The sequence below is a fragment of the Phyllostomus discolor genome, chromosome 12 (assembly GCF_004126475.2).
Source record: "Phyllostomus discolor isolate MPI-MPIP mPhyDis1 chromosome 12, mPhyDis1.pri.v3, whole genome shotgun sequence".
In the NCBI taxonomy this organism is placed as follows: Eukaryota; Metazoa; Chordata; class Mammalia; order Chiroptera; family Phyllostomidae; genus Phyllostomus; species Phyllostomus discolor.
The window spans coordinates 9,495,879-9,523,563 of NC_040914.2; the positions used below are offsets into that span (position 1 = coordinate 9,495,879).

The window sequence follows — 27,685 nt, forward strand, 5'->3', positions numbered from 1 at the left end:
CTGAGGGGGTGACCCTCCCAGTGAACCCCACTGCTGACCTGTGCTGTGTCCTGGCCATGGCATTGTCAGCACCATAGAGCAAGTCCCAGGAGTCCCCAAACCTGGGGATTGTTTCTGTTTGTGACACGGAGCCCATCTGGGCCCTGGGCCTCCCCAGGTTGTCAGATGCTCTGGGGAGGTGGGTGTCCTCTCAGCAGGAAGGTCACAGAGGTGACTCTGGGGTGAGAAAGGGACAAGCTGGGTGATGACTGGTGAGGGGACCCACCCTCTGTCTTCAGGTGTCACCAGCCTGGTTCCTGCTTCCAGGGACAGAGACCAGGACCAGGAGCCTGGTAGGACCCACAGCTCATGGCTGTGAAGGGACAGGTGTCCTGAGTGTCCTGGAAAGAGAGGCCTGTGGTGGGTGGTGAGGTAGCTGTGAGCTCCCTGGTTGTTGAGGGTGATGATTTTAGGGAGACCCCCCTCTCTGTATCTGTTGGCTGAGCCTGTGCATGTGCTCCCTGACCACTGGAGCCACCTCTGTCCTCTGCCTGGGGACTTACCTGTGGTCATCCTGCCTTTCCCGTGGGTGGTGCACAGGGACCCCTGAGAGAGCAGGTGCCCCTAGGCTCCTGGGAGCAGTGGGTGGGACAGAGCAGACACATGGTAGGGACCCAGAAAGATCCGTGGTATGGAAATCAGGCTCTTTTTCCACCTCCTTCCCAAACCCACGGTCATGTGTTTATTTTCTGTTTTCTATGTGTCTCAGTGCCCCCCCTGGAGAGTATAAGGACACCTGTGGCCAATTCAGGGCTGCAGCAGGCATGCTGGCCAGGTTCCAGTGAGTGGGAGCTGACCCTGAGCCCTGGCAGAGGTGGGTTATGTCTGCCAGGCTGAGGGGTGGTGACTGGTGCTGCGGCCTGTGTGGATGGATCGATCAGGTCCGGAGGGCAGGCGATGGGGGATTAAGAAATAAAGAGGCAAAGCCAAAGCAGGGTCGGTGGAGTCCCTTCTCTGGGATGCAGAGGAGGGGACTGTTTATTGGTGAGGTCAGGCTGTATTTACAGAGCAGGCTTCGAAGCAGAGCATGAGAGACAAACTGCAAGGCTAGGTACATTGTATTTTTCCAAGAACATTTCCCACTCCTTCTTGGTACAGTGATATGGGAAGAGGCCAAGTCTTTCTTTTCTTGCAACAGTCAATCTTCTGCGGCCTAGGGCAGCTGTGCTGCACACGAGGCCTGCATTCCAGCTCCCTTGGCCTGCATTATCCTGCTTGGCTCCCCAAAGACTGGCCCTGTGGCTGGGGGTCCCAGGCTGCTGAGCTCCACCCCAGGGCAGGATGAGCCCAGGGACAGGAAGATGTTTGTCCAGAAGAGTCCTGGTCCAGAGTCAGGAGTACTGTCCACCCAGGGGGAGCTCCCTGTTGCTGAGGTTCCAAGGAAAGATGAGTAAGGAGTCTTCTTAGGGTATTAAACACGACGCTGTCGTTGGGATCTGATGCTCAGAATGCCCCATATGCCCCCATCACACCACTGGGGCATTGCATCCAAGGGATCTGTGTCCCTGTCTGGCATCTTCTTTAGGCCTCCCACAGGGCCCAGGAGCTGGCAGCTGGAGCAGCTCCATGTGGAGACTCTTCCAGGGGACCCCGTGAACTTCTTTTTCAGGGGATGGAAGGTCCCTGTGGGACCCTCAGCCCCTCTGAGATGGAAGCAACCACAGAGCCTGGGTCCTCCTGTCCCATCCTGCACAGGAAGGACCCCTTGTTCCCCGAGATGCCATGGGCTGGCGAGATGGGTTCAGGGCCCACAGGCAGGTGTCCTCACATACCAGGACCCTTGGTGCAAAGAATTGTCTCCTGACTTCCTTTGTGGTCATGCTGGCCTCCTTCCTCCCTGGTAGTATCTATACCTAGGGTTCAGAGTCCAGAGTCCAGAGTTTGTGCCAGGTCAGGTGGCCCTGAGAAGAGGAAGGACACATTTTGTCCCCAAGGCCCACCCCAGGGAGAGGAGATGTCACTCACTAGGTGGAGGTGGGAAGGGCTGTGATGTTGGGGGAATGAATGGGGGTCTGACTGACCCTGTTAGGAGACCCCTTTCCTCCCTCCTGACTGTACAAGGGGAAAAGCCCATCCCTGGGGCAGCCGTGGGCACTTGCTGGTTCCTCTTACGCTGACACCCGTGTCCCTGTGTCTATAACAACATTCTCTGACCCCCACGTGTGACACAGGGGGACATGCTTCTGCTCTGTGGTTTCCACCATCTATTTAACACGTGTTTATTAAGCACCTATTAGGGTGCAGACAGGCAGAGCTGGATATCCAGCCTGGCTTCTGTCTCATCCTCCCAGACAGTGTGGCTGGGGGGAGGCTCCTGCTCAGAGTCCCTGCCTGGACACAAGGACTGGCCCTCCCCATCTGTCACCAGGGGCTCATCTCAGCTGTCAGTGCCCTGGTTCCACTTCCTGCTGTCACTGTGGGTTCCTGGCCAACTTGGAGTCCCTTTTGGGTCTGCCCATAGTTGAGAAGGAACGGATGACTGATGAGGACACTACAATGACACCCCCAGTCCCCTAAGTGAGGGGGAAGCAAAGGTCCTGTGGTTCAGAGAGGGCCCAAGGGTGGAGGAGGGGTGCTGTCAGCCCGCAGGTGTGGGAGTCAAACCCGACACTGTGTCGTCACCAACAAAGTCCGTTTTGGGTGTTCCTATGTAAGGTGTGATGCCATGATGTGTGATTTGGAAATTCAGAAAAGCTTCTATGATATAACATTATTTTTAAAAAGATTTAATTTTTGTTTTTTTTTAGAAAGGGAAAAGAAGGGAGAAAGAGAGGAAGATACACTCATTTTGGGAGAGAAACACCGATTGGCTGCCTCTCACATGCCCCCATCCTGTGACCAGGCCTGCAACCCAGGCCTTTGCCCTGACTGGTAATCGAATCAGTGACCTCTCAGTTCACAAGTCGGCACACAACCCACTGGGCCACACCAGCCAGGGTGATAAATATTCTTTTTAATAATATGTTTCTTCCCAATGACAGTAGGGACCCTGCATTCATTGCATTCGCTCCTACTAAGATGGTAAGGACATCAGAGTAGACGGTGTGATGACGCTGCGTGTGCATCTGCCCTGTGTCTCCTCTCCCCTGTGTCTGCAGAATCCCCCTCATCTGCCTGCAGCACAGCCCAGTGCTGTCGCTCTGACCCGAGGTCACACCTGTGATCACCCCAGTCCTGCAGCTGCTGAGCCACAGGCAGACATCACTTATTACCTCTAAATGTGCCTGCAAGTGACAGATGGACTTCTGGTGGATCAAAGTTAATTTTTCTTACATTGTGAAGAAGTCTGTTTCTCCCTTCTTCACTCACAGGGAGGTGCAGGGTGTGGTTTGGTCAGTTGATGTTGGAGGTGAGTGCAGGTCAGTGGTTTCACCCCAGGAGTGATGGTCCCCCCTTTTCTCCCCTTTCCCCAGGACACACCGTGATGTCAGAGGAAATGCCCTCACACTCAGGGTGGGGGGTGAGAGTTCCACTGGCATCTAGTGGGCAGAGGCCTTGGGATTGTGCTCATCTTCCCACAGCACCCAGCCCAGCCCCCAACCAGAATCACTAGCCCCAAAGGTCCCTGTTGAGGAGACAGAGAGTCCTGCTGGGTGTCCTGCCCCCAGCATTCCCAGGAGGCTTCCCTGGCCCTGCTGTTCCTGTACCTTGCTCATGCCAGGGGGCTCCCCTCTTCTCCTCAGTGCTGTAGGTGTCTGTTTTTCCCCCCTCAGGGTGGGTGTGGAGTGCCATCAAAGGTCACTTTGCCTCTCTTTTGAACACTACATATTATTTTCTAGTTAACCTGTAAATGTGGTAAAAGGCAATAGTGGGTTTGTGACTCATAAGCCCATTTTGCATTCCTGGGGCCAGAGTCAACTTGGTAAATCCTGGTGGATCTCAGTAGCATTTTCTTTAGGGATTTTTCATCTTAGTGCAAAGGGCCTACACTTTTACTCCCTCATTCTCTCCTGGTCTGGTGTTGACATGAAGGTTATGCTGCCCCATTAAAGGAGTTAAGGAGAGTTCTTTACTTTTTTTTTTTCCTCTGGAAAGGTCATCTTAGTTTGAAGTGAGCTCTCCTTTAACTGCAGGAAGGGCTATTTCTGTAGAGAGAGGCAGAGGGTCTGAGACATGGGTCTCAGCTCCTGGAGGGACACAGATAATGTCTTGTGTGGCCAGATTCTGAGGACTATGAAGTTAGTTTCCAGTCTGAAGAGATTTCAGATCACTCATTCACTCTTTCATTCACTGTTCACTCCTCTCTCTTACATGAAAGAGGAAGTGAGTGCTGGACCCTGAGCTGGTTGCAGGTGTGGAGTGAGGAGTGAAAGGCAAAGTCCTTTCCTTTGTATCCAGTGGGAGTTACACCAACACATCAGGAAGCAAAGAAGGGATTTCAGTCCAGGGCAGGGAGGTGTGGATTGGCCACCTGAGGGGGAAGCCAGGGGTTCTCTAGCACTGATCTGATTTTTACTTTGGTTCTGTAATAAAAACAGATTAATTCTCCATTTGTTTTCACTCCTCAGGCCAGAATCTCTCCTTCTGAGCTGCAGATGTCTAAGAACAAAAGGTCAGAGCCAGTGGTTGATCTGTGGATCCCCGAGTGGGGCTCCTGGGGTGGAAAAGGGAAGGGGCTGTGGCTGCAGACAGACCCCCAGGGACTCGGAGCAGCTGCTGCTCATGGTCTGTTGGGGCTGGACTGAGATTGGTCTCTCTGCTGAGTTTCTCCCATCAGGCTGGCCCTTCTCTCTGTGGTGAGTGTGTGCAGGGCTGGAATGTGGGGAGGAGAACTATGATCTTAGGAGGTTTGTCTCCACTGTGTGTGTCCTGCACTAAATGCTCAACCCCAGCCTGTAACATGACTCACAGGGGGATGGAGGCTGAGTTCAAGGCAGTGAGTCCCATGTGCAACGTTAAATTCACCCCATCTGACACGGAGTTCACAGAGGAATCACTCACAGCACACACGGAGGTGTCCGGTTCCTTCCTCACTCTGAAAATTTTTCTTTATGACTTAATGGTGTAGTGGCCTGTGTCCTCCATGGTGAGCTTCTGGACCAGGAGGGACCCACGGGAGTACATTGTCTCTCGGTGGCTATATTCGGGCTGGGTGTAATTTCTTGAGTGTGTATTACACATGATGAAACAGAATTGTTGTCATGTACACATTCCTCCTGTACGAGGCCCAGTTGGCAAGATTCTCAGGCCGACTGTGGAGAAAGAGAAGCACACCCTCCCCTTCAGCAGCATGGGGTGGCACTGACTCAATAGTGAGTTGGGCAGTGGTGTGGTGGCCTCCTGAAGGTTAAGAGCGATATTAGGAAGGAAGAGAGAAATTGATCAATATTTAGATCTATGTATTGGGATGGAGATATGAGGGCCTGGGTCATGACCAAATCTGTTCATCTCATCTTTGTTCTGTGTGAGTGTGTCTCCCATGGCCAAGTTCAGCCGCATGGCCACCATTACTTCAGCATCTCTGAACCTGTTATTTCCACTGTTTCAAATGCTCTTCCCCAGGTGTCTGCCCGGCTTCCCTCTCACTGCCCTCAGACCCCTGCTGACACTGAGGGGCATCCTTGAAAAACCTCTCTTGACCAGTTTTTCTGGCTATCCTGTGTCTTCACTTTCTGACCTGTCCTGGCTGTTTTGCTTTGGTGGCACTTGTGGGTATCCGACATCACATCCAGACCTTTCCTTGTCTGTCTCCTCCCCACAGAACATGAGCTGCATGCAGGCAGGGGCTTGTCTGACCCTGTTGCACCCGCAGTGTCTGTGACAGGCTGCAGGCACCTGTGGGGGAATGAAGGAGTGGTCCCAGGTCATGAGTGACCTTCCTGGGGTGTATCTGCTTATTTCTGAAGTTGGTGGTATAAAAAAGTTTCCTGTCTCTGGTTAAGTTTTTCTGGTGTCACACTGATATAAATTGTTATTTTGATCATTGGTTTTCAGAAATTATTGTTCAGTGATGAGGAACTTGAAAACTTATTATAATTGAGATTTTCCTGCCTCCACACTTCCAGGTCATGAGATGTCCCTGTTGCTGAGCCCCCTCCCCATCCTACTCTGCTCTCCTGTCCTCTCCCCTCAGGTCTCAACAGAGGTCCTCTGTCCCCTCTCAGAGCTCTGTCCTCTCCAGGGGACCCAGCCAGTCTCTGTCTTCATGGTCCTGTCTACCCCTAGGGAGTGTCCCCTCTTATGGGCCAGTTGATCCCTGCCAGGGGATGTGCCTTCTGCAGGCGGGGACTGAGGGGCACTCCATGTTGCATGCTGTCTGCTCTGTCCCTCCCTCTGTGGCAGGAGATCGGATTCCAGTAATGCTCATGGGCCCCTCTGAATGTTTAGAGCTGACACCCTCCTCCCAGTGTGTTGATCCTCCAGGGTCAGGAGCACTCAGATGGTCAGGTAGACAAGGGTGGAGTCTGTGCGGAGGACCCTCCTCTGCCCTCTCCTCAGTCCTTCCTCTGCTGTTGTCTCCTTCCTGCTTTGCTAGGTCCACATGTTTGTTTCCTACTAACAGATGAGGCTTCTGCACATTTGCACACACACACACACACACACACACACACACACACACACATGCCGTGTTTGGGAAAGTGCAAGCCTGGGGTGTCTGGGTCCAGGGTGCTCCCCCAGCTCACTGACAAGTACACAGAGCCCCCCCCCCCCCCCCCACAGCCTCCTCGAGTTTGCATTTGTCTTTTGCTTTAGGGCATGAGGTAGGGGCGACATCAGAAATTCTGGTCACAGGGACCCACTGTGCATAGGAATCACCTGTGAAACTTCATACAGAATGTGATGTCCAGGTGACACCTTATACATGCTGCTTCAACAGCTGTCCAGACACTGTGGAGGGCAGTTCAGGGGGCGACCCCCATGGGATGTGAGGGTGGAGTAGCCTTGCCCTGCTCTCCTGTGAACAGCAGGTCTGCAGGTCCTGCTGAAATGCATAGTCTGGATCAGCAGGTGGGGACCCAGGGACTCTGCCTCTAACAAGCTCTCAGGGGACACTGGCCACACTGGTCTGGGGCGCACTTTTGTTGGCAAAGTTGATGGGGACCCTTCCCCTGAGAGGATGACATCCACCCACTCCAGCATTGGCTCCACTGTCTAGGCTGTGGGTCTTTCAGCACAACACACAGAGCTCCAGGGTCCCCAAAAAGCAAGTGACTATATCGGTTTGTGACACAGAAACCCAGATGTGCACTAGGTCTTCCCCACCTTCTCTCATGCTCTGGGGACACTGGGTTTCCCCTCAGCAGGAAGGTCACAGAGATGACACTGGGGAGAGAAGGGGTTAAGTGGGTGAGGACTGGGGAGAACGACCCCCTCCTATCTCCCTGGGGCTCTAGCCTAGCCACAGCTTCCAAGGACAGATGGTCAGGACCTAGGGGTCCCAGCAGGACTAGTCCCTAGAGGTATGGGGTGTGACTCTGTGTGTCCTGGGAGGTGAGGCCATGGGGGAGGGTCAGCTGGACTGTGGGACACTGGTCCTGACTCCCTCTGCAGTCAGGGGCCTTAGTCCTGCCCAGTTCTGACATCACCTTGCATCTGAGTCAGGGGTTGCAGGCCTGGTCAGGACCCTGTGTGAGAAGAGCAGGTGGTGCCAGGAGAGCCCACAGCAGGGAGTGGAACTGCTCACAGCTAAGAGGTGAGGGTGGGTGTGGTCAGTGTCCTGGTTCTGAAGGAGCTCGTCCCTCACACCTGTGCATACCTGTCCTCCTGACTTCCTGAGGGTCCAGAACTGAGGTGCAGGGGAAGCCATCAGTGGTGCCAGTGTCTGTGTGTCTTCCAGTGTCCCGTCAATCTAGTCTTTGGTTTCTGCTTTATTGAATTCCTCCCATCCCTGTGAGCACTCCCTGAGCATTTCTTCTGTGCCAGCACCAGGCTTGACCTGGGGTCACCACAGAGACAGGCCTGGGTGAGTCAAATCCTTGGAGCAGGGAGCCAGGCACTTAGTCAGCAGCTACAGGAGGGACTAGTGAGAGATAATCGTGAGGGAGAGAGAAGGGCAGCACCTAGTGTGGTGGGAGCATATGTAGACTCTTCTGGGAACATCCCCTCTGTGTTGTAGACAAGACAGTGGTCTGACCCTCAGGGGCAGGAAGATTCCCTGAGGCCGGAGCAGTCAGCTCTGAGAAGTCACCCCTGAATGTAGCACTCAGCCATGTGTGGACAGTGCCAAGGAGTGATGCACAGCCATGTGCAATGCAGTCACAATTCATAAATTGGAGTAGAATCGGGTTTTCTCAGTAATAACATCTCTCTTGCTGTGTCTTTCTCACATGGAATAGGAACAAGTGGCCTTCCCACAGTCCCTTCTGATGGCGTCTACCCTCCTGCAGCCCCTGGGAGCAGCATCCCGAGATCCCTTCTGTGGTCCTGAGAACATGCAACTAGGGCTTGTGTGCTGGGAGCTGGGAGCTGTGTCGGCTTTGTTTTCATTGTTCACAAGGAGCTTTACTGACAGGAAGAGGTGGAGGGGCCTGCTGGCTGTGTGGAAGGGCCACTGCCTCCCTCCCTTGGAGGCAGGAGGGTGTTGTGGATGTCACTGCAGGAACTGACCTCAGAGTCAGCAGGACCAAGTCCAGGCTGCCCACAGGCAGTTCATGGTGGAGGAAGATGATGGACTTGGTCTGGAGAGGGTTGGTAGACAGAACAAGGGCCCCTAAAGTCCACATCCTCATCCCTCAAATCTGTGAATATGTCACCTGACACAGGAAACTTACAGATGAGAGATCATGTGATCTGAGATTATTTGGTAAACCATTGGGCATATGGAAATCACAAGGTCCTATCCTTATAAGGGATGGAGTGGGGCAGGAGAGGCAGAGACCTGGAGGGAGGTGTGGTAGGGGGCAGCAGAATGCAGGGGCTTCAAGATGCTGCACTGTTGGCTCTGAAGATGGAGGCAGGACCCCAAGCCAAGGGACGCAAGTGCCTCTAAGCACTTGAAGAGGTGAGGACACCAGGGAGACCCTCCAGAAGGAATGAGCCACGTCCACGCTGTCATGTCTGCTGTGTGACTCCAGGAAGTGTGTGGTGATTGGCTGCAGCTGCAGGAAACCTGCAAGAGGCATCACCTTGTCTAACCCAAGTGCATTGTCTAACCTCGTGTGCATTGGGACAGGGAGGGAGTTAGAGGTCAGTCGTGATGTGAACCTGTGACGCTTTGTTACTGTGTTTCATCTTATGACAGACGATGCTCTGGCAACAGGAAAGTCCTCCTGAATGTGATTCTGCGTCTCTGTGTTGGACCAGCTTTGCTGTGTTAACATGGGCATGCTGACCTGAGTGGACCTGCATGGGAACAGCACCCATTCAGGGCCACCAGGGAAGGACTGAGAGCTGCAGGCCCAGCTGTGCAGAGGGGGCTGCAGGTGAGGTTAGTGTGGGAGGAACTGGGCCAGGTGCAGGAGGAGACACTTTGTCCCATCTCCATGGGGTCCTGGGTGAGAGTTTGGTGGTGGAACAGCTGGACGCTCAGTTGTGGAAAGGACGCTGTGTCAATGAGATCCAGGAGCAGTAGGAGAGAGGGGACTGATGGGAAGTGGGGGCTGAGGTCATGGACAGGTCAAGGAGGGCCTGCTTAGGGCAGGAGTCCTGGGTCCTCCCCACCTTGGTTACTCTGACAGCCTCTGTCTGTGTCCCCCAGATGTGAAGATGACCTGAGGGCTGCTGGCCTTTGGATCAAAGCAGAAACTCATGGATAGAGCTCAGCTCCCTGGATCCCACATTTGGGGATCAACAACTTTGTGGAGGCCATGAGGTTCTGGGAAAGAAAGAAGGAAGGATGCAGGGATACTGGGAGAACCAGAAGGGGCCCCACCCAGAATATGTAAACTACCCATGGGTGCTGGCCAGGACCCCACAGAAGGACCCTTGCTCATCTTTGTGAGAACATGAGATGACCCCTATTGGGTGACCCTGAGACACAGGACACATGTACAAAGGGACAAAGCCTGAAGGTGTCCATGGCCTAGTCCCCAGGGCCGTGTGAGGACAGCCCAGAGCTCTCCTAGTTGGTTGCAGTTCCTCTCATGTCTGTGTTTGCTCTATTTTATTTTTTATTGACTGGTTAGAGAGAGAGAGGGAAGGAGCAAGAGGAAAGTAGAGGGACAGGGGGGGAGAGAGAGAGAGAGAGAGAGAGAGAGAGAGAGAGAGAGAGAGAGAGAGAGAGAGAGAGAGACCCAACCAGTCATGCGTCTATTGGTTGGTTCCTGCATGAGCCCTGACTGGAGATTGAACCTGTAACCCTGGCACACCGGGACAGCAGTACAACCAACTGAGCAACCTGGGCAATGCTCTGCCTTTCCTTCAGCATGCCCCCACCTCCACACCCCAGCCCTCTTCTCTCTCCCAGGAAACAAAATGGGGGCTGGGGACTTGGAATTTATTCCCCAATGTGACCGAGGAGAGAAAACACCGAGTTTCAGGTGAATTTGTTCTGAAAGGTGTTCCCTCTCATAGAAAAAGAGCAAATGATGGGCAGGCTCCCTTTATTCAGATCACACAGGTGGTTCTCAGTGCCTCACAAACCCGGTCACTTTCTGGAAGATGGGAGCCTTTACCCTGGTCCATCAGGGTCAGGGTGTCCAGTTTGGGTCATCATTAATCAGGAGGGACCCCGACCTTGGGCCCAGGTCCCTGAATATCCTCCAGGCTCAGGGCTGGTTCTCTGGCTCAGGATGCAGTTGCCGACCCCCCAGGGTCTGGGTCTCAGGCTGTCCCTCCCACAGCCCTGGAGGAGCAGGACCCCGAGGAACTAGGAGGCCCCGTTGGCTCTGGGGCTGATGCGGCAGTACACGTCTGTGCTCGGGTGCAGCAAGTCCTGTGCGGGAAGGAGAGGCCCCTGAGCCCTGCAGCCCCCTCAGAACAAGTGCAGCGTTTCCCAGGTGTGCTGGGGCCTGCCTGTGCTGGGGGTGCCTGTCCCTGGGCACCTCCCTCTCCCCACCCTCTGTTTGCACGTTATGCTGCTGTTTCCCGAACATGGAGCACAGCCAGGCTTGGGCTGGGGGCAGGTCCTGGGCCCCTGTGACCTGCAGGACAGTATGTTTGTCACCCACACTCACCTCGTAGATGGGGCCGGCTGTCCTGGGGCCGGGGAGGGGGCCCTGTGCAGGGGGCAGAGAGAGGGCATCAGGGGACAGGGGGGAGGCCATTTGTGCACAGGAGTGACAGCTCTGCCTCCTGAGCAGCTGTCCCCACACCTATCTGTCACCCTGCACCCCAGTTTCAGTCTATGCTGCACTTACTTGCCCTTGTTAGCCTGGGAACCCTGTCTGGTGCTCTCAGTGCCTGTTCTGCCCCATGCTGGACCCCAAGGTTCCCCTCAGTCCACCCCAAGGAACCAGGGAAGACTCAGGACTGGGTGGGGGTCTGTCCTTGACGTGGGTGCCCCTTTCAAGCCAAGGTGGGGTGGGCCTTGTGCTGGCTGCTCTGGGGGTGGGGTCTGTGTTGTGTGGTGATTTTGGACGGTGTCCCTGCCCTGAGCCTGCACAGCTGGAGCCCTAGGTGGAGAGCTGGGGAGGGGATGGACTCACCGGGGACATGGAGGTTCCAGGGGGACCCTGGCCTGGAAGAAGAGACAAGTGTTAGCACCCAGGGGTGAGGGTGCTTCACCCATCGTCCTGGAGGGGGTGGGTCTTTAGCTCCCAGACAATCAGGGGTGACAGAGTATCTCCCAGAGACAGGCCCTCTAGCCATTTTGGGGTCCACTGAGGGAGGTGTTAACACATGACACAGCCTTCCAGGTCAGGGGTGATGGGCAATCGGGGTCCCCTGTGCTGAGAGGTTGATGAGAGTCCCACCATGAAGCCCAGGGAAGGGTCAGAGCCCGAGGGGAACAGGTAGGAGTGGACACTGTGGGCAGATCAGGGTCCCAGCCTCTCCCAGGCTGAGCAGACACTCACGTGGGGTGGGTGCTGGGGGTCGGTGCTCTGTGAGGCCTCGTCTGTCACTGGCCCTAGGAGAGGTCAGACTTACTTGTGAGGGGAGCAGGGGGAGCTGTGGTGTCACAACAGGGGAAAAGGAGTGTTACCCTTCCTCTCAAAGGGTGCGGACCTCTCTCCACTGTTTTGGGGGGGGAGGGCCCAGGAAAGGGAAATTGAGGCGAGGCCTAAAGAATCAATGGCTGAGCTGGGCCCACAGGGGAAGGACCCACAGGCAGATTGGGTTCGACAGGCAGTTAATGAGGAAGGGACTGAGGACCCAGGACAGGAATCTCCCCGAGGGTCTGACTTTGTGGGAAGGTCAAGGCCACAGAGGGAAGCAGGGCCAGTGGCTTGTGCAGGACACTGGGGGCCTGGTGCCTGCTTCCTCTGGATGGATGTGGTGCCTGCTGGGGCCAGATGTGCCCCTTGGGCCCAGGAGCTGAACTGTGACAGGGGCCTGTCCTCTGTCTCCATCTGCCTGTACTGGAGGCCAAAACCACAGCACAGGGTCTGCTGTCCTGTCCAGGCCCAGGTCTCCTGTCTCACACATCACTGTTGTGGTTCCCAACCCAGCCATGTGGGGGCACCTGAGCCCACCGGGGCTGTGCAGGCTCTGCCGCCCTCAGCTGTGTGACTTCAGCCAGGATGTCCTTCAGATCCTGGGGCACAGATTCCCCTCACAGGGTGGGCAGATTTAGAGAAACAGCAGTAGGTGCCTCACTGAGCACTTACTCCCTGCCAGCTCCGTGCAGGCGTGAGGAGCGAACCGGGACCATCCTGGGGTGACAGTTCCTTAGTTGTGACTCATTTATAGATGAGGAAGCTGTTGAGGAAACTGCCCTGGTCAGCAGCTGGTGCAGGAGGAGCTGGAGAAAGTGAATTAGGAACATCCACGGGGAAGTGAGGGGGCCACAGAGAGCCAGCCCAGCATCAACGAGGGGTCTCCTGCCTCCTGACCTGAGGTCAGAGTGGGGTCAGTAGGGGGTCAGCAGGGAGTCAGCCTAGGGTGGGCAAGATGAGGGTGAAGGACATGCCATCATACCTCCCAGTCCTCCTGCAGTAAAGGAAACACCCCAGGGAGGTCCCCAGAGCCACCACAATGAGGATTCCTCCAATCACGACGCCAGCGATGGTCCTGGCAGAGTAGCCGGTGTGGTCATTTTCTACTGAAAAGAGAAGGGAAAGGGGGAGGGAAGAGGATCTGAGTTTACTCAGGGTAAAGCAGGAGGGGCCTTGCAGGGGGAGGCCTGCTTAGGGAGGAAGGAACTGTTACCGTCTGTGTGTGGTTTTGGAGTGTTGTCATCACACCGTCCTTGTGACACCCCTCTGCCCACGGTTGCATCCTGTCCTTTCACACACTGGAACCTTCATCAGCTCTAACTGTACACGTGCTCTCACACCTGCCACTTCTGTGTCCCATTCACTGTCCTCCTGACTCCTCTCCCCTCTCTCCTTGTGTCTCTTTCTCTTCTCCAACCCTGATGACAGTCTCAGTGGGCAGGCCCTGACCTGTCCACTCAGTGCTGATTTGTGGTAAGGATTCACCGACTGTGTTCAGGGGCCCAGGAAGGGTGGGAATCTGTCCATCATCTGGTCCTTCCATCCCCATGAGGGGCAGGTGTTACCCCCATGGAGCACAGACAGAATCTGAGACATGAGGTGCTTAAAAACCACTGGAGGTCACAGACGTGATGCGTGATAAACAACATTTTCACTCAGTTCTGCTGGACTGACAGCTGATGACAACAACATTCCTGCACATAACAACACTATCTGACAGCACTGACTGAGCCCTGACTGTGAGTGAGCCGAAGGGCTTTAATCTCACTAAATCTCATGATAAACATCCTCACAATGTCCTACAATCCAGCTGTTTTATTCCAGCTTACAGCCGAGGAAACTGAGTCTCAGTTGGGCGAGCATCAGCTTCAAGTCAGCCAGCTCGTGCACAAAGAACCCAGACTAGGATGAGATTACTGTAATTCTGGGACTTCCCCCTGTTGCTCTATAGGCTCTCACTGGGCTCCCCATTCCTCAAGGCTTGCATCCACCTCATTCCCCTGTGTGTGAGATACACAAAGGGTCAGATGGGAGAGGTTGAGGGTCACTTACTTTGCACATCCAGCCTGTGGGGGTCACTTTTGCTGGCACTGATGGGGTTGGAGACCTCACACTGATAACCCCCAGCATCCTCCCTCCTGACGGGCTCTATGATTAGGGTGCTGTTGTCCTGGGACAGATTCATCCTATTTGTGAGCAGGAGTCTCTGGTCCCTGAAGAACCAATGGATGGAGATCCCAGTGTCATTTGTGAGGCAGGTCAGCTCCACGGTATCCTTATGTTCGGTGACGGTGGTGTTCCTGGCTCGGATGGAGGGCTTCCCCACGGGCTCTGTGGAGAAATGAGAAGGTGACTGACAGAGAGCCAGCTCCTTCCTCAGAACCTTAGTGAATCAGTCCCCAGGGAGCTCTGATATGGTCACCAGAGGATGGCCCTGACCTCTGAAGGAGGACCAGCGTCTTTGTTCAGGTGACAATGTTAGGAGAGGTCTATGTCTCTCCCTCTGATACCAGATCACCCCAGGATGTCTGTGACCTGTCCCCCTGCACCCCTGTAGAATGAGCACCAGGAACCTGTTCTCAGCCCAGGTGTTCAGTATCTTCAGACTCAGGTGTAGTTTTTTACCCATTGACTTTCCTGTGACTCTTTCCTGTAGTTTTGTCAGACTTTCTATGTGACCAAACCCTCTCTCCATATGATGGCTTGACCTAGACAAGGGAAGGATTTTCCTGTTTGTTAAATAATTTAGAGGACAATGAGGACAGCCCAGCCAGTCTTCCTGACCTTAGAACCTCAATAAATTCCATCCAAAGGCTTTCTCAGTGTGAAGAGGACTCTCACTTCCTGGCCCGTGGAGTGAATATGGCAGAGAAGAGAAAGAAACCTCTAGAGAGAAGCAGTCACAGTTTAACAAGGGCTGGGACTCAGCCTTCTTGGCAAACTACAGTCTTTGTGGCACTGCTCCTTCTGCCCATGAAGGGACTTCATGGAGGAATCTACCCATCTGTCAGGTAAGCACCATTGCTCACTGCCCTCCTCTGGAACATCATACATGTTGATGTCACACAGTGTTACACAGATGGTGACCTCAGAGTCAGGACACAGTTCAGAGGTGCCTACACTGTGGCTGTTTCCATGCAGCCTTGCTGGAGGGAGGCTCTATAGTCGCACGTTTTGGCCCGATTGAGGACAGGCCACCCATGCAACTCCTCCAGGGCCTGTCCCAGCACAGGGGGCAGCAGGGTCAGGCACCAGGTGAGCCTGGAACAGAGAAGAGAGCAAGGGTCTGTCCTGCTCACCCTCCTTGGAGCGGGTTTCACCCTTTCATTTGGGGAGGAAGAGGTGAGCTTGACTCAAAGTCTCGTATGTTCTCTATATGACATGGAGTGGGTCACAGAAAAGAAGGAGGTGAGAGAAGGAATGTGTTAGTGACAGAAGAAGCAACTTGACCATGAGGCCCCTTGTGTTTCCCCCTCTGTGGAGCCCCCTCCACTACGTGGTACTTTTGTGGGGCTGAGAGAACCCCCTTCCTCATTTCCAAGACTGAACCCCAGCTAAGCCGTGAGAAATCAGAAGAGTAAGGGGAGGAGAGAGACTATAGAGATGTGGAGGAGGGTTCAGGGGAAGAATATGTGATTTCTTGTGTCCATGGCCACAGGATGGAGACAACATCCAGGCTCTTTTCTGAAAGCCAGACCAACATCCACCCCAGAGCTCGGTGCTGATGGTCCAGGAGACACTTACCAGTCACTGTGATGGTCCTGACTGTGGTCCTACTGAGGCCAATGACAGAGTTATAGGCGAGGCAGGTGTAGGATCCACTGTCATTCACAGTGATGCTGGGGATAAAGAGCTCCTGTGTGGGTTGCTGGGGTCTCCCATTGATAAGCCAAGAATACTGTGCAGGTGGGTTAGAGGCTGCATGGCAGGAGAGGTTGAGGTTATTCCCCTGTGGGTAATGGGAGTCTGAGGGGGAAATGGAGGGGGCATCTGGGCCATCTGGAGCAAACAGAGCAAAGCCACACAGGATGTCATCAGAGGGAAGGGAAAGCTCCTGGCCTGTGTAAGGGCCCCCGTGTCCCTCTGAGCTGGGCCCCAGCCTTGTTGTGAAAGGTCCCACCCACAACCCGTGTGTTCCCTGAGCTGAGTCTGAGACATTAACCTGTTGTCCCACCACAGGGTGTTGACTGAGAGCCTTTCAAGATAGGGGCCGCCCATCCCATCCTAGTCTTGGGTCAGGGTGGAGCTGCCCGGGTTCGCCTGACACAGGAAGTAGTGACCACCCTTGGTGTCCTCTGTGAGGGTCTGTGTATTCAGGACAAGGATAGTTGTATCCGGGCTTCTGACATGCAGATTTGGGTGGCAGCCTGGACCACACAGGGCAGAAGTTACTCACAGAGAACATACAGGCTGTAGGGGTCACTTTGGCTGGCACTTTGAGCAGAAAGCATACACAGGAGATCAGAAGAAAGTCTGGTGGTCAGTTCAGGACTCAGGCTGCAGGACCATGAGGTGGGACACTGTGCCTGGGAGTTCCCTGGTGACTGACATGTGACAGGGACCCCATAAAGGGTAGAGCAGAGTCCAGGAATGATTGAGATGAGAGTAAGGGACACAGGAGCTGGCTGGCTTTGGCAGCAGAACCAGGCTCCTGTTCCTCAGTCTTTACTGTCCTGTCTCCCACTGCAGCGGGCAGGACCCTTCCCCAAATACTCAGACGACAGCAACTACAGAAGGGGGGACTTGTGGGAAGTGGGGAGCTGGGACTTGCTGAAACTATGGCCCTCATGGACTAATTGTGTTTGTCATTATGAGACAGAATTTGAGTTAAATTGTGAAGACCATGTGAAAACCATTATTATGCCCCAAAGATCTAAGGCCAGTCTCTGGAGGAATCTCTCTGTCTAGAGAACACTGAAGGTCACAGACCAAGTTCTGAGTCCAACCAGGACACACTGTGACCAAAGGAAGACGCCACAGTGAGTGTGAAGTCAGTGCCTCCCTGGGGAGAGAGAGAGACTGTGAGTCCTGCTAAGGGGACAGAGTGACCAGAGGGCACGGGTTGGCCTCTCTGTGGTATAAAGGGAGGGATGACAGCAAACTGGTAGAAAAGATTCGTGTTGTGTTAGTACCTGTAGGAAGAAGGTCCCTGTCACCAGTTTGTGTGGACAGTCAGGCTAGTGGGAGGAGCCCCCACCTAACCCAGGAAACAGAACTGAGCTTTGATCAAATTCATTCAGTTGGACTGAATCTAAGAGAAAGGACAGAGGCTGGTGTACCTCCCTGTTTGAGAGGGTCCCACCCCATGGCAAAGGTGTGATGAGGACACGTGTGTGACACAGGCAGTGAACCAGTCAGATGGCGCAGGGTCACCAGCCTACCTTGGGAATGTCTCCAGGTCCCTGGGAGGAATGGGAACCTCACACCACGTGGATGTGAGTCACAAGTCAGGGGTGAAGTGATCCTGTGAGCTTTTGGGGACTGAGGCCTGTCCTTCTGCCTTTGACTCCCTGGCTGAGTCACACAGAGAGTAGATCAATGGGTTACATGTCCCTGTCAGGTGGCCTGTTCCTGTTCTTGGCATGAGGGAGGGAAGGAGCCCTGGATGGGGCACAGCAGAGGCTCTTTCTCCTGGTGACCTGGGAACCTGGCTCCTGGTGGAGCCGGGGCTGCTGCTCAGACTGACTTGTGTGTCCTTTCCTGTTGCCCAGGTGGGTGGACTGGACACAGGTGTTAAGCAGGAGAATCTAGGGAGCCTGCAGGGTGGAGGAAGCAGAGCAGAGCAGGGCAGTGGGGCTGGAGTGAAGGAGGAGGCAGATGAGAGGCTTGGAAGGAGCAGAGAGAGCCAGAAATGTCCTTGGTAATGAGCAGCGGGGGTTACAGGTGAGTTTAAGAACTCCAGGACCCTGGCCCTTTAGGATAGGTTGGAATATCCTCTTGGAGACTGCAAGGCTGTGGGTTTGATTCCCAGTCGGGCACATGCCTACATTGTGGGTTCAGTCCCTGGTTGTGGTGTGTGAAAAAGGCAACTGATTGATGTTTCCCTTCCACTTTCTCTCCCTCTGGTCCCTCTGTCTCCAAAATCAATCAGCATGTCCTCAGTTGAGTGTAAAACAAACAAACAAACAAAAACTCTAGAACCAAGAGCCCGCAGGACCTGTGCAGCACAAGAAACTCTCCCATGGCTGAATAGCCCCATAGTCACTGTGGGACTTGGCTCCTGAGGGGGCTTCTGGGGCAGGTGGTCAGAGGGATGGTACGTGGGTCTCAGCTCCTAGAGAGACAAGGAATAGATGTGACCTCTTAGGGCTCTGCATCCAGGTTCCAGTCTCTGTAGAGATTATGAACCATTCATTCATTCATTCATTCTTTTATTCAGCATCATTCTTTTTCTCTTCCATGAAAAAGCCATTGAGTGCTGGTCCCTGAGCTGCTTGCAGGTGTGGAGTGAGGAGTGAGTGGCAAAGTACTTCCCTTCATGACCAGTGGGAGTGACAGCAACACATCAGGAAGCAAAGAAAGGATTTCAGTCCAGGGCAGGGAGGTGTGGATCGGCCACCTGAGGGGGAGGCCTGGGAGCTCTCAGTATTGACTCTGATTGTTACTGAGGTAATTTTGTTCTAGAGGGAAAATTAATTCTCCATTTGCTGTCACTCCTCAGACTAGAAAATCGAGCTTAGCAGGGACACCTGAAAAAAAGGACTAGAACCAAAGGCTGATGTTGGTCTCCACAGACACCTAAAAAGACTCTGGGGGGAGGAACTAGAAGGGCTGTGGCTGTACAAGGCCAACCACAAGCTGTGTCTGATCTGCTGCTCATGCTCTGTGTGACCCAGATACAATGACTGCATCACACTGTGCCTCAGTTTTCCTGAATCAATATCAAACAAACAGTAAATAAGTCCAGGGTTACCATGTTGTCTATGAATTAACTTGAAAACATTCCTTAATATTGACCAAAACTAAGTACAGAGGACCTGCCCATACAAGTGACAAGTCCCAGTATGTGCCTCAAAGGCAGTGAATCCCTGGGCTGGTTCCTGGTGGAGGAGCAGCTGTCAGGAACACACTTTCTGCTCCTCCCTGGGGACGCTGACCATCCACTGGAGTCTCCTCTGTCCTCCAGGGCATTCAGCCAATGGTCCTGGGAGCTTGTCTACCTGTGTCCTCCACACACTGTCTCGGGTGAAGGATGAGGCTCCATTGCTGCCCTAATGTGGCTCTTGGGGCTGAGTCCTGGCTGGTGACCAGCTCAGGAGCCTTGGGCATGGAGTTTCCCAGACGGCCCAACCCACCCTGACCCAGGCTGCCCAGGGTCCCTGGAGTCAGCATGTTTGGAGCAGGGGCCTGGGGAGGGACTCCTGGGCTGAACTTCTCTGTGAGAATCTAGGGGATGCTCAGGTCAGGTCCTGACCAAGCCCTGCAGGACCTTTCTCGGGGTCAAGGTCATGTGGAAGGTCCAGGGAGCTGGACCGAGTTTGGTTTCCCTCTGCTGAGTCACTCCCATCAGACTGGTCTTTCTCTGTGCAGTGAATGTGTGCAGGGCTGGAATGTGGGGAGGGAACTCTGATCTGTGGAAGTTTGTCTCCACTGTGTGTGTACTGTTCTAAATGCCCAACCCCAGCCTGGGACTTGAAGCAGAGGGGGATGGAGGCGGAATCCAGGGTGTGAGACCTGTGTGTGAGTAGATTTCACCCCACCCGATACCCATTGGGCAGGGAGCAATCACTCACTGTACACACGGAGCTGTCCACTTGCTACTTCAGTCTGCGTATCTTTCGTTATGGTTTGTAAGGTGTAGTGTCCTGTGTCATTCAGGATGACCTTCTGGAACAGCAGGGCTCCATTGGTGTATATTGTCTCTCGACCACTGTGTGCAGGCCCGGGTAGAATTCTTGCAAGTGTTATTATATATGTTGCAATTTGATGTTTGCTGTCTACCCTTTCCCCTCTGTACCAGGAATAGCTGACAAGATTCTCAGGCAGACTGTGGGCAAGGAGAAGCACATCCTCCCCTTCAGCAGCATTGATTGACTCAACAGTGATTCGGGCAGTGGTGGGCGGGCTCCAGAAGCTTAACAGTGAGACTAGGAGGAAAGAGAGAAATTGACTGATATTTGGGTCTACGTGTTGGGAGGGAAAAATCAGGCCCTAGGTCCTGAGCAAATCTGTTCATCTCTCAGCCTTGTTCTGTATGTGTGCGTGTGTGTTTGTGTGTGTGTCTGAGTGTATGTGAGTGTGTGTGAGTGTGTCTCCCATGGTCAAGGTCAGCAGCATGGCCACCATTACTGGAGCCCCTCTGAACCTGAGGGCCCTGAGCTCCCCAGGAGCCCCCAGCCACTCTCTGCCTCTGATCCCCCCATCCACCCCCAGGTAACTCTGCTGCCTCACCAGCCAGCAGGAGCTCCTTCCACAAGCTGAGTCCTCTGTGGGCAGGGGCTGAGGGGGCCTCCATGGCATCTGCTGGCTGCTCTGTCTCTCCCTCTCTGAGATGAGCTTGGATCCAGAATTGCCCACAGGCACTGGAGTTCCGCTGTGTGGGATCTGTGTCCCTCCTCCCCAAGTGCTGAGCCTCCTCCTGTGTCAAGATCACTTCCTGGGTCACGTGGGCTGGGGTGGGGTTTGTGCCCAGAATCCTCCTCTCCCTCCCCTCATTCTTGTCTCCCCTGTCCCTTTCTTCCCCTTTCTTTTCCTCTGCATTTCAGTTCCCTGGAACTGCTGAGTCTGCTGCCTTTTCCAGCAGTGACTCCTCCCTGTACACACACACACACACACACACACACACACACACCTGGTTTGTGTCCAATGCAGTTAGACAGACAGGAGCAGAGTGGGATGATAGGGTGGGTATACCAGGTCCCCAGGGTGGAAATCCCTGGGAACCTGGCAACAGGCAACCCTGGGCTGGGACCTTGCTCCCAGGGAGACCTTTCCTTCCCTAGCATATCCCTGGTCATGTGGTTAGAACCCCTGACCTTTCACATCGCTGGTCATGTGGTTGTGGACCCTCTCCTGACCTCTGCCTCCCTGACATGTGGCCAGTCACCCTCTTAGATCCCTTAGAAAGGGAAGAAACAAGGGGGACAGAGATCAGCCCTTAAGCATTGAGCCCCCAGGACCATGAGGCTCTGACCCACATCAGATACATCGAGGTCTCACAGGTGTTTCAGCTCCAGGCCCCGGAAGGCAGGACACCAGAGAGGGTGCCATGGCCGACATCAGGACCAGCTGCACTGACCAATGACCTCCTGCCCTGGTGCTGACCAGTCAGTAATGACCTTGACCCTGAAAGGACACACGTGGACATAGATGAATATTCTATGGAAATCCTTCCCTGAGACCCCCAGAGAAACACCCTCAAGGGGGAGGACCCAGTGTGGCTCCCTCTCTTGTGCACGCCCATGCCTTTCCCGCCTTTTTTCCTTCAAGGTGCATATTTTCATTCTGTTTTCCCTGAGCTCCAAGGGCACTTCTTTTGCTTCTGTAACTTTGTTTCCTGAGTCCAGTTCTGCTAAGGCTCCATTCTTCCACCTCTGTGACTGTGTGTGTCACAGGTGGCAAACATAATGCCCACAGGCCAAAACTGGCCCTCCACCTTCTTTTATCCACCTGGCACCTTGTTCCTACCCAGCAGCAGTACTGAGGTTCTTGCCCCAGTTAAGGAGTAGTTACATTTATACAGTCCTAAAGTTATATTTGGCCCTTGGAGGGCAACTGTGGGGCTGATGTGGCCCCCGGTGAAAATGAGTTTGACACCCCTGTATAAACTTTCTCTTACAACTTCAGTTCTTGGCTCTGAATTCTTCTCTCACCTAAACTCTGGTGCCTAGGCTGCAGAACGGAGGTCTGGTCTAACACCACCGGTTTACACCTGGGGCTGTTCCTCCCCTCACACTGGGCCAAGCTCCAGCTTGGGGTGTCTGTGTGCAGGGCATCCCCACAGCTCTGTGTGGGGTGCAAATTCACCTCCTTACAACCCCCTCTCATCCCCATTGTCTTTTCTCTTCAGAGCAGGAGCCCAGGGGCCACAACATGAGGTCTTGTCACAGGGATGTCACCCCCAGTGCATCAGATCATTGGTGGAAGTTTCAAAAATTTATCATGCCCAGGTGACACCTTAGAAACACTGCTTCAGCAGCTGTCCAGCTGTGGATCCCCAGCCAGGCTGAGACCCTATGATGTGGGGCGGGGAAGACCCTCCCACACCCCTGTGCACAGGGGGGCCCTGCAGATCCTACTCCAATACAGATTCTGACTCAGCAGGTGTCTGGGGGGCCCACAGTCTCCATCTGACAAGCTGTGCAGGGTGCTGATCCTGTTGGTCTGCAGAGCACTCTCAGTGGCAAGGCTGGTGGGGACCCCTGACCCTCCCAGTGAACCCCACTGCTGACCTGTGCTGTGTCCTGGCCGTGCCATTGTCAGCACCATAGAGCAAGTCTCAGGAGTCCCCAAACCTGGGGATTGTTTCTGTTTGTGACTCAGGAGCCCATCTAGGCACCAGGTCTCCCCAGGTTGTCAGATGCTCTGGGGAGGTGGGTGTCCTCCCAGCAGGAAGGTCACAGAGGTGACTCTGGGGTGAGAAAGGGTCAAGTTGGGTGATGCCTGGTGAGGGGACCCACCCTCTGTCTTCAGGTGTCACCAGCCTGGTTTCTGCTTCTAAGGACAGAGACCCAGGACTGGGTGTCTCAGAAGAACCTGCAGTCCCAGGTGTGAAGGCAGAGGTGTCCTGCGTGTCCTGGCAACAAAGACGGTGATGGATAGTCAGGAGGCTGTGAGCTCCCTGGTTGTTGAGGGTGATGATTTTAGGGAGACCTCCCCTGTGTCTGTTGGCTGAGCCTGTGCATGTGCTCCCTGACCACTGGAGCCACCTCTCTCCTCTGCCTGGGGACTTACCTGTGGTCATCCTGCCTTTCCCGTGGGTGGTGCACAGGGGCTCCTGAGAGAGCAGGTGCCCCTAGGCTCCTGGGAACAGTGGGTTGGACAGAGCAGACACATGGTAGGGACCCAGAAGGGTCTGTGGTATGGAAATCAGGCTCCTTTTCCACCTCCTTCCCAAAGCCAGGGCCATGTGTTCATTTTCTTTGTGTTGTGTGTACCCCAATGTCACCCCCTGGAGGGCATAAGGAGACTTGTGGGCAAGTCAGGGCTGTCCCAGGGATGCTACCAGGCTCCAAAGGGTGGGAGCTGACCCTGAGCCTTGGGTACAGGTGGGCTCTGACCACCAGGCTGAGGTGCAGGGACTGTCTCTATCCCTGGATACCCAGGCTGTCTGACTCCATCCAAGGCAGGACGAGCCCAGGGAGAGGATGATGTTTGTCCAGAAGAGTCCTGATCCAGTGTCACGAGTGCTGTCCACCCAGGAGGAGCTCTCTGTCCTGAGGATTCAAGGACTGGGTGTGGGATCTTGTGAGACTTTCAAACACGATTCCAGCTTGGGGATCTGATGCTCAGAGTGTCCTATATGCCCCCCATCATGCCACTGGGGCATTGCATCCAAGTGATCTGTGTCCCTTCTGGGATGGAAGCAACCACAGAGCCTGGGTCCTCCTGTCCTGCCCTGCACAGGAAGGGCCCCTTGTTCCCCAGGACACCATGGGCTGGCAAGATGGGTTCAGGGCCCACAGCTAGGTGTCCCCACAGACCAGGGCCCCTTGGATCAAGGAATTGTCCCCTGCCTTCCTTTGGAGTCAGGCTGGGTTCCTTCCTTCTCTGGTAGTATCGTTATCTAGGGTCAAGGGTCCAGAGTTTGTTCCAGGTCAGGTGGCCCTGAGAAGAGGAAGGACACAGGCTGTCCCCAAGGCCCACCCCAGGGAGAGGAGATGTCACTCACAAGGTGGAGGTAAGCAGGGCTGTGATGTTGGGGGAATGAAGGGAGGGTCCTACCTACCCTATTAGGAGACCCCCATCCTCCCCACAACTGTACAAGGGGAAAACCCCATCCCTGAGGCAGCTGTGGGCACTTGCTAGTTCTGCCCATGCTAACACCTGTGCCCCTGTGTCTATAAGGAGCATGTTCTGACCCCCATGTGTGACACAGGGGGTCACAGGCTTCTGCTGTGTGGTTTCCACCATCCATTTAAGGTCTACTTATCGAGAGTCTGTGAGCGGCAGACAGGCAGAGCTGGATATCCAGCCTGGCTGCTGTCTCATCCTCCCAGACATTGTCACTGAGGGGAGGCTTCTGCTCAGAGTCCCTGTCTGGGCACAAGGACTGGACTCCTCATCTGTCACCAGGGGTTCATCTCAGCTGTCAGTGCCCTGGTTCCACCTCCTGCTGTCACTGTGGGTTCCTGGTCAACCTCAGAGACCCTTTTGCTCCGCCTCTCTGACAACAGGGTCTGGGCACTCAAAGTGCACAGTGACCAAACCACATGCCACGGTAACCATCCTGGCATTGGAGACAAGAGCCAGGTGGTGGGATTCTGGGCCACCTCTGGGAAAGGCCTCCTGGTCTTTATAGCTGCTACCTGTGGAGACAGGCAGGGCCTCTCTGAGGGCAGCAGGGTGGTTGTTCGAGGTGTCCTGGTGTGTCTGGGAGCCGCCCTGAGAGATGAGCGTGGCGTAAGTGCTTTCCTGCAGGGACTCGGCTTCCAGAGCTGCCCCCACCCTGCCCCGTCCGTGCACTGGCACGATCGTGGGGACTGAGCCAGAGACTATGGCAGACTGTTCCAGCTGTGGACAACCTGCCAATCAGCACCCAAGCTCCCAGACAGCAGGCCTCAGGGGCAGCATGCAGGCACTGCTCTCTGTCTTGAGGACCAGGGGGCTCAGGACTCAGCTAGTCCTGCTTCTGGGAGGTAGTGCATTTGGGTTTCAAACTCTGGAGCCTGTCATCTCTGGTGTTGTTTTTCAGATTTAAATGGGAAAAGAATCATAATTCCTACCAGGTCTCAAAGTTACAGATAGCCTGTTGGCAGAAGAGCACTCTTACATCATCATAAAATTGAAGCAATGCACTAGAATGCTCTTTTAAGGAAAACAAATAATCATTTTAAAATCGTCAGTAAATATGGTGCATGTTTTATTTTCCTAGTTCATCATTAACATCACTTCTTGTAGTTTAGCCCTTAGGAAATGGTGAAAGCCACCCATGACCCATGTTTCAGCTCGGGAATGAGACTTTTATGTGGACTCCCCTATGATGTCAAGCTTTTATACAGGTCATCTTCCTTGAACACTAATGTGATTTTTTAAATACAGTTTATTGGTTATGCTATTACAGTTGTCCCATTCCCCCGCATTATACCCTGCCAGCCTGCATACTCCCTCCCATTCACATTCCCCCTCTTTAGTTCATGTCCATGGACCATACATATAAGTTCTTTGGCTTTTATATTTCCTATACTGTTCTTACCCTCCCCTGTCTATATTTTCTACCTAACATTTATGCTTCTTATTCCCTGTACCTTTCCCCCCTCTCTCCCTCTCCCACTCCCCTGCTGATAACCTTGTGGGATCTCCATTTCTGTGGTTCTGTCCCTGTTCTAGTTGTTTGCTTTGCTTTTTTTTTTTTTAGGTTCAGTTGTTCATAGTTGTGAGCTTATTGCCATTTTACTGTTCATATTTTTGTTCTTCTCTTTCTTAGATAAGTCCCTTTAACATTTCATATAATAAGGGCTTGGCGATGATGAACTCCTTTAACTTGACCTTATTTAGGAAGCACTTTATCTGCCCTTCCATTCTAAATGAAAGCTTTGCTGGATAGAGCAATCTTGGATGTAGATCCTTGCCTTTCATGAATTTCAATACTTATTTCCAGCCTCTTCTTGCCTAAAAACTTTCTTTTGAGAAATCAGCTTATACTCTTATGGAACTCCTTTGTAGGTAACTGTCTCCTTTTCTCTTGCTACTTTGAAGATTCTCTCCTTCTCTTTAATCTTGGCTAATGTAATTATGATGTGCCTTGGGTGTGCTTCCTTGGGTCCAACTTCTTTGGGACTCTCTGAGCTTCCTGGACTTATGGAAGTCTATTTCCTTTGCCAGATTGGGGAAGTTTTCCTTCATTATGTTTTCAGATGAGTTTTCAATTCCTTCCTCTTCCTCTTCTTCTTCTGGCACCCCTATGTTTTGGATATTGGAACATTTATAAAGTTGTCCTGGAGGTTCCTAAGCCTCTCCTCATTTTTTTGCATTCTTGTTTCTTCATTCTTTTCTGCTGGTTGTTTATTTCTTCCTTCTGATCCAAATCACTGATTTGAGTCCCAGTTCCCTTCCCTTCACTGTTGGTTCCCTGTACATTTTCCTTTATTTCACTTTGCATTGCATTCATTTTTTTCTCTCTATTTTGTGACCATACTCAACCATATCTGTGAGCTTCCTGATTACCAGTGTTTTGAACTCTGCATGTGATAGGTTGACTATCTCTTCATCACTTAGTTGTATTTTTTCTGGAGCTTTGATCTGTTCATCTGTTCTTTCATTTGGATCTTTTTTTTTTTTTTTTTGCTCAGGGTGCCTGTTACATGTAAGGGGCGGAGCCTTAGGTGTTCACCAGGGTGTGGCAACCCAGGTAGCTGTGTTGTGATGATGTCAGTCAGGGAGGGATCTTAGAGGGAACAGTTCTGCTTGCTCAGCACTCAGCTTTCAATCACTTCCACTGCTCCCCACAAGCAAATTGGGTCCCTCTGGTGCTGATTACCAGCTGGGTGGGTTTGTGCACATTCTAGGATCCTGTGGGTCTCTCCAATGAACTCTCCTGTGAGGCTGGGAGTTTCTCCCACTGCCACCTCAACCCTCACAGGTTTTTTCCGTCAGAGAACTTGAGGCTTTATTTCCCCACACTGGAACCCTGGATTGCGTGGTCTGTCTTGTTCTCCAGTTGTTCCTCCCGGTTTATCTGAATGCAAATGTGGGACCATCTGGTCTTCCAGCTGCTGCCTTGCTGTGAGTCCTCTCTGTGCAGCTGCCCATCTCTGCCGATCCTACCAGTCTGGATAAATATTTCTTTTTTAACTCCTTGGTTGTTGGACTTCCATACAGTTCTATTTTCTGTCAGTTCTGGTTGTTTTTAACACTGATGTGATTTTTCTGTTCATTTCTGTCACTCATCCCTGTACATAGAAAGTCATATGTCCCCCAGAGCTGGGAAGCACTGACTACTGTGAAAAGAGACAAGTGTCCAAACACTGCTGGTAATGATGATGGCACTCAAGGTGCAGGTCTGTTCAAGGTGGGCAAAGGCAACTGTTTTTGAGAACTTTTCTCTCAAGATTACATGAAGACGGTACCTCCTGGGCCTGTCACGTGGTGGGATGGATGAAAGGATGAATTGGAGGTTGGTAATTTAATATCACAGTCAAGAGTGGACAAAAAAAAAAAAAAAAGAGTGGACAACAGAATCTTCCAGAGTCTGGGAATGAACGGATGACTGGTGAAGACACTACAAAGACACTCCCAGTCCCCTAAATGAGGGGCATCAAAGGTCCTGTGGTTCAGAGAGGGGTTGGGGGAGCGGTGGGGTGCTGTCATCCTGCAGGTGTGGGAGTCAAACCCGACACTGTCTAGTCACCAACAAAGTTTACACTGGGGTGTTCCTATGTAAAGAATGTTGCCACAGCGTGTGATTCTGAGAATACAGAGAAGCTTCTGTGGTATAGTATCTTCTTAATAACATGTTTCTTCCCAATGACAGTAGGGGCCCAGCATTGATTGCACTCACTCCTGCTAAGATG

The 27,685-nt window shown here is 53.3% G+C and overlaps 1 protein-coding gene across 1 annotated transcript in view; it reads right to left on the reverse strand.

The window, feature by feature from the left end:
- The window catches only part of LOC118497666 (carcinoembryonic antigen-related cell adhesion molecule 21-like), an 834,765-nt gene extending 814,257 nt beyond the window's left edge, over positions 1-20,508 (reverse strand). The window contains exons 1-3 of the mRNA XM_036012846.1: positions 20,406-20,508; positions 19,748-20,101; positions 14,067-14,345 (exon numbers count right to left, since the gene is read on the reverse strand). Coding sequence (XP_035868739.1) covers positions 14,067-14,345; positions 19,748-20,101; positions 20,406-20,469 — 697 coding nt within the window. The 5' untranslated portion in view covers positions 20,470-20,508. The remainder of the gene's footprint in view (positions 1-14,066; positions 14,346-19,747; positions 20,102-20,405) is intronic.
- Positions 20,509-27,685: the final 7,177 nt, after the last annotated feature.